This window comes from Eurytemora carolleeae, unplaced genomic scaffold (assembly GCF_000591075.1).
Source record: "Eurytemora carolleeae unplaced genomic scaffold, Eaff_2.0 scaffold1784, whole genome shotgun sequence".
In the NCBI taxonomy this organism is placed as follows: Eukaryota; Metazoa; Arthropoda; class Copepoda; order Calanoida; family Temoridae; genus Eurytemora; species Eurytemora carolleeae.
The window spans coordinates 13201-15161 of record NW_019397671.1 but is presented as its reverse complement, the minus strand read 5'-3'; the positions used below and the strand labels follow the sequence as shown (position 1 = coordinate 15161).

Below are 1961 nucleotides of genomic sequence, written 5' to 3'. Positions count from 1 at the left end.
AATATAGTTGAATTCGTTGAATATGAACCAATACAGGGGGCTCATGTCACGACAGCATTTACATTTTCTATTAAAATAGGTATTTGGGAAATGCCTGGGTATCTGGGAAATTTCCCAAATGCCTGGGTATCTGGGTTGATAAATTGAAATAACAGTAAATGAATGTGAATACATAAAAATGTGTCTGTTGGATAAAAAATATGAGAAAGATATAATGATTGCAATTGAATAAGCTGAGATTAATTTAATCTATTTAAATTATTAAATTGGTTGTTTTAAAAAAATTTAAAACCTGTCCAAACTCGTCTGTCATCAAAACAATAGCATTATTCTGGTTGATGCCCATTAACTGGATTAAAGCTGAAAAATGTAAAAATTTATAGTAAATTATCATATAATTAAAAATGCTTAAATTACCTTCAATTGTAGAATTATGGACGACCCTTTGAGTCTCTCTTTCATCATGAGAGTTGCTGTCTCCACTGAGAATTAATATTATTTTAATCAAAATTAATTTTTAAAAAATTGTTTTTTTTTTATTTTTACCATGACACTTCATGCAGCTCAATAACCTCTAAAGATTCTAACGCCGCCGATATTTCTTTTAACGAGGTTGATTTTCCAGATCATAAAAATAAAACAAATAAAACAAGATATCAAATCTTTGTGTTAGAGTATTTGGATATAGAGCCTAAACTAGGTAAGTTATAATAAATATTTCTATTTTATCTATTTCTTAACATATTTTACACCATGAACGCAAACTTATTTTCTATAATACTGAGTAACCAAAAAATGTCAGTTACATAATAATTGTATTTTACCTTTCATCGCAACATTCATGGTCCACAAGTTTGAGGGAATTATCCATTTATTGTCATTGACAGCCACAGAGGCAGAGCTTAACACATTACTAACCGCACCTAATAATACAGTTTTATGTTTTATAAAAACATTTTTCATTACTGTTTATTAAAGGAACTACTTTCTCATATTTAAATTATCTAATCTTTACGTTTGAGCAACCTGATGATGTAAACCTTTATTACGCGTAGGTTAAAATAACACATGATCTACGACATATATGGTTTCAAAAATATAAGAATTATGAAATCAAAGTATGTTGCATGAACACAGTTTCTTCATTCCCTCAAGAGAATTATATTATACTTATATTATTGAATTATAAATCTTTTTTTAATAAACCTATCAAATTTGTGAACACCATCACTGGGTGGGTCCCATAAACACGAGCTTTTTCTTTAATAAACATCCCGGTTGCAGGATCAATCATTCTGAAAAAGAATTTAAATGTTTATTCAATGAAAATTATATTTACTGCTACAAGCTACAATAATAACAATTTTAATAATCAGCTTACCTATCAATATCTACATTAACAGCATGAGTAGCCTTCAGCATTTTATTAATAGCAGCAAATTCAGATGATCTCCTTATGTAAGACATGATAATGAAACAATTGCGAATTTTAAACTTAATTTTGCGGATTTTACATAAATTCAATCGTTTATTTCATAGAAATTTCAATAATCTGAACGTCATCATTTTAATCATTAATATTTTTTAACTGAATTTAATCATTGTTAGACAGCATGTCGTCTATTATTCTTTTAATTTTAATTTACATTCAATTTAAGTTTTATTGTTAATCAACCTTGAGAATGATGAGCGGTGGCTTTCGATCAGGATTTGAATAACTATACTTAATATTTTAGCTTTTTTTCTTAAATATTTTTTTGTTGGTATATACATTTTGAATGAAAAAGTATAGAATAAAAAAATCCGTAAGTTAAGAGATTGTTGAATTATGGACCAAAACACGTTTGATTTCAAATAAATGAAACCGAATGCTTCTCACTCTGGTTAGTCCGGGGTGGCATTTTTGTTTATAATAATCAATAGAGAAACTTTTTAGAAATAATCATTTTTTGAGTCAGAAA

The 1961-nt window shown here is 27.6% G+C and overlaps 1 protein-coding gene across 2 annotated transcripts; it reads right to left on the bottom strand.

The window, feature by feature from the left end:
• Nucleotides 1–238: 238 nt before the first annotated feature.
• Nucleotides 239–1475, bottom strand: LOC111715433 (uncharacterized). 2 transcript variants are annotated; one of them, XM_023490754.1, is made up of 6 exons: nucleotides 1382–1475; nucleotides 1207–1295; nucleotides 825–923; nucleotides 547–628; nucleotides 418–482; nucleotides 239–360 (listed from the first exon to the last, which is right to left on the bottom strand). In XM_023490754.1, exons 1-6 carry the CDS (start codon nucleotides 1465–1467, stop codon nucleotides 254–256), a joined length of 528 nt encoding a protein of 175 aa, XP_023346522.1. In that variant the 5' UTR covers nucleotides 1468–1475; the 3' UTR covers nucleotides 239–253. The 2 variants fall into 2 exon arrangements, with proteins under 2 accessions (XP_023346522.1, XP_023346523.1); XM_023490755.1 differs by lacking the exon at nucleotides 547–628 and having other exon boundaries at nucleotides 271–360.
• Between the last annotated feature and the right edge of the window lie 486 nt (nucleotides 1476–1961).

Excerpts from the sequence above, each read along its gene's own strand:
- LOC111715433 (XM_023490754.1), bottom strand. The coding sequence starts at position 1,467 with ATGTCTTACATAAGGAGATCATCTGAATTTGCTGCTATTAATAAAATG. Across the intron at positions 1,296-1,381 it reads GTTAATGTAGATATTGATAG|AATGATTGATCCTGCAACCG; the intron begins GTAAGCTGATTA and ends ATTCTTTTTCAG. Across the intron at positions 483-546 it reads GAGCTGCATGAAGTGTCATG|TGGAGACAGCAACTCTCATG; the intron begins GTAAAAATAAAA and ends ATTAATTCTCAG.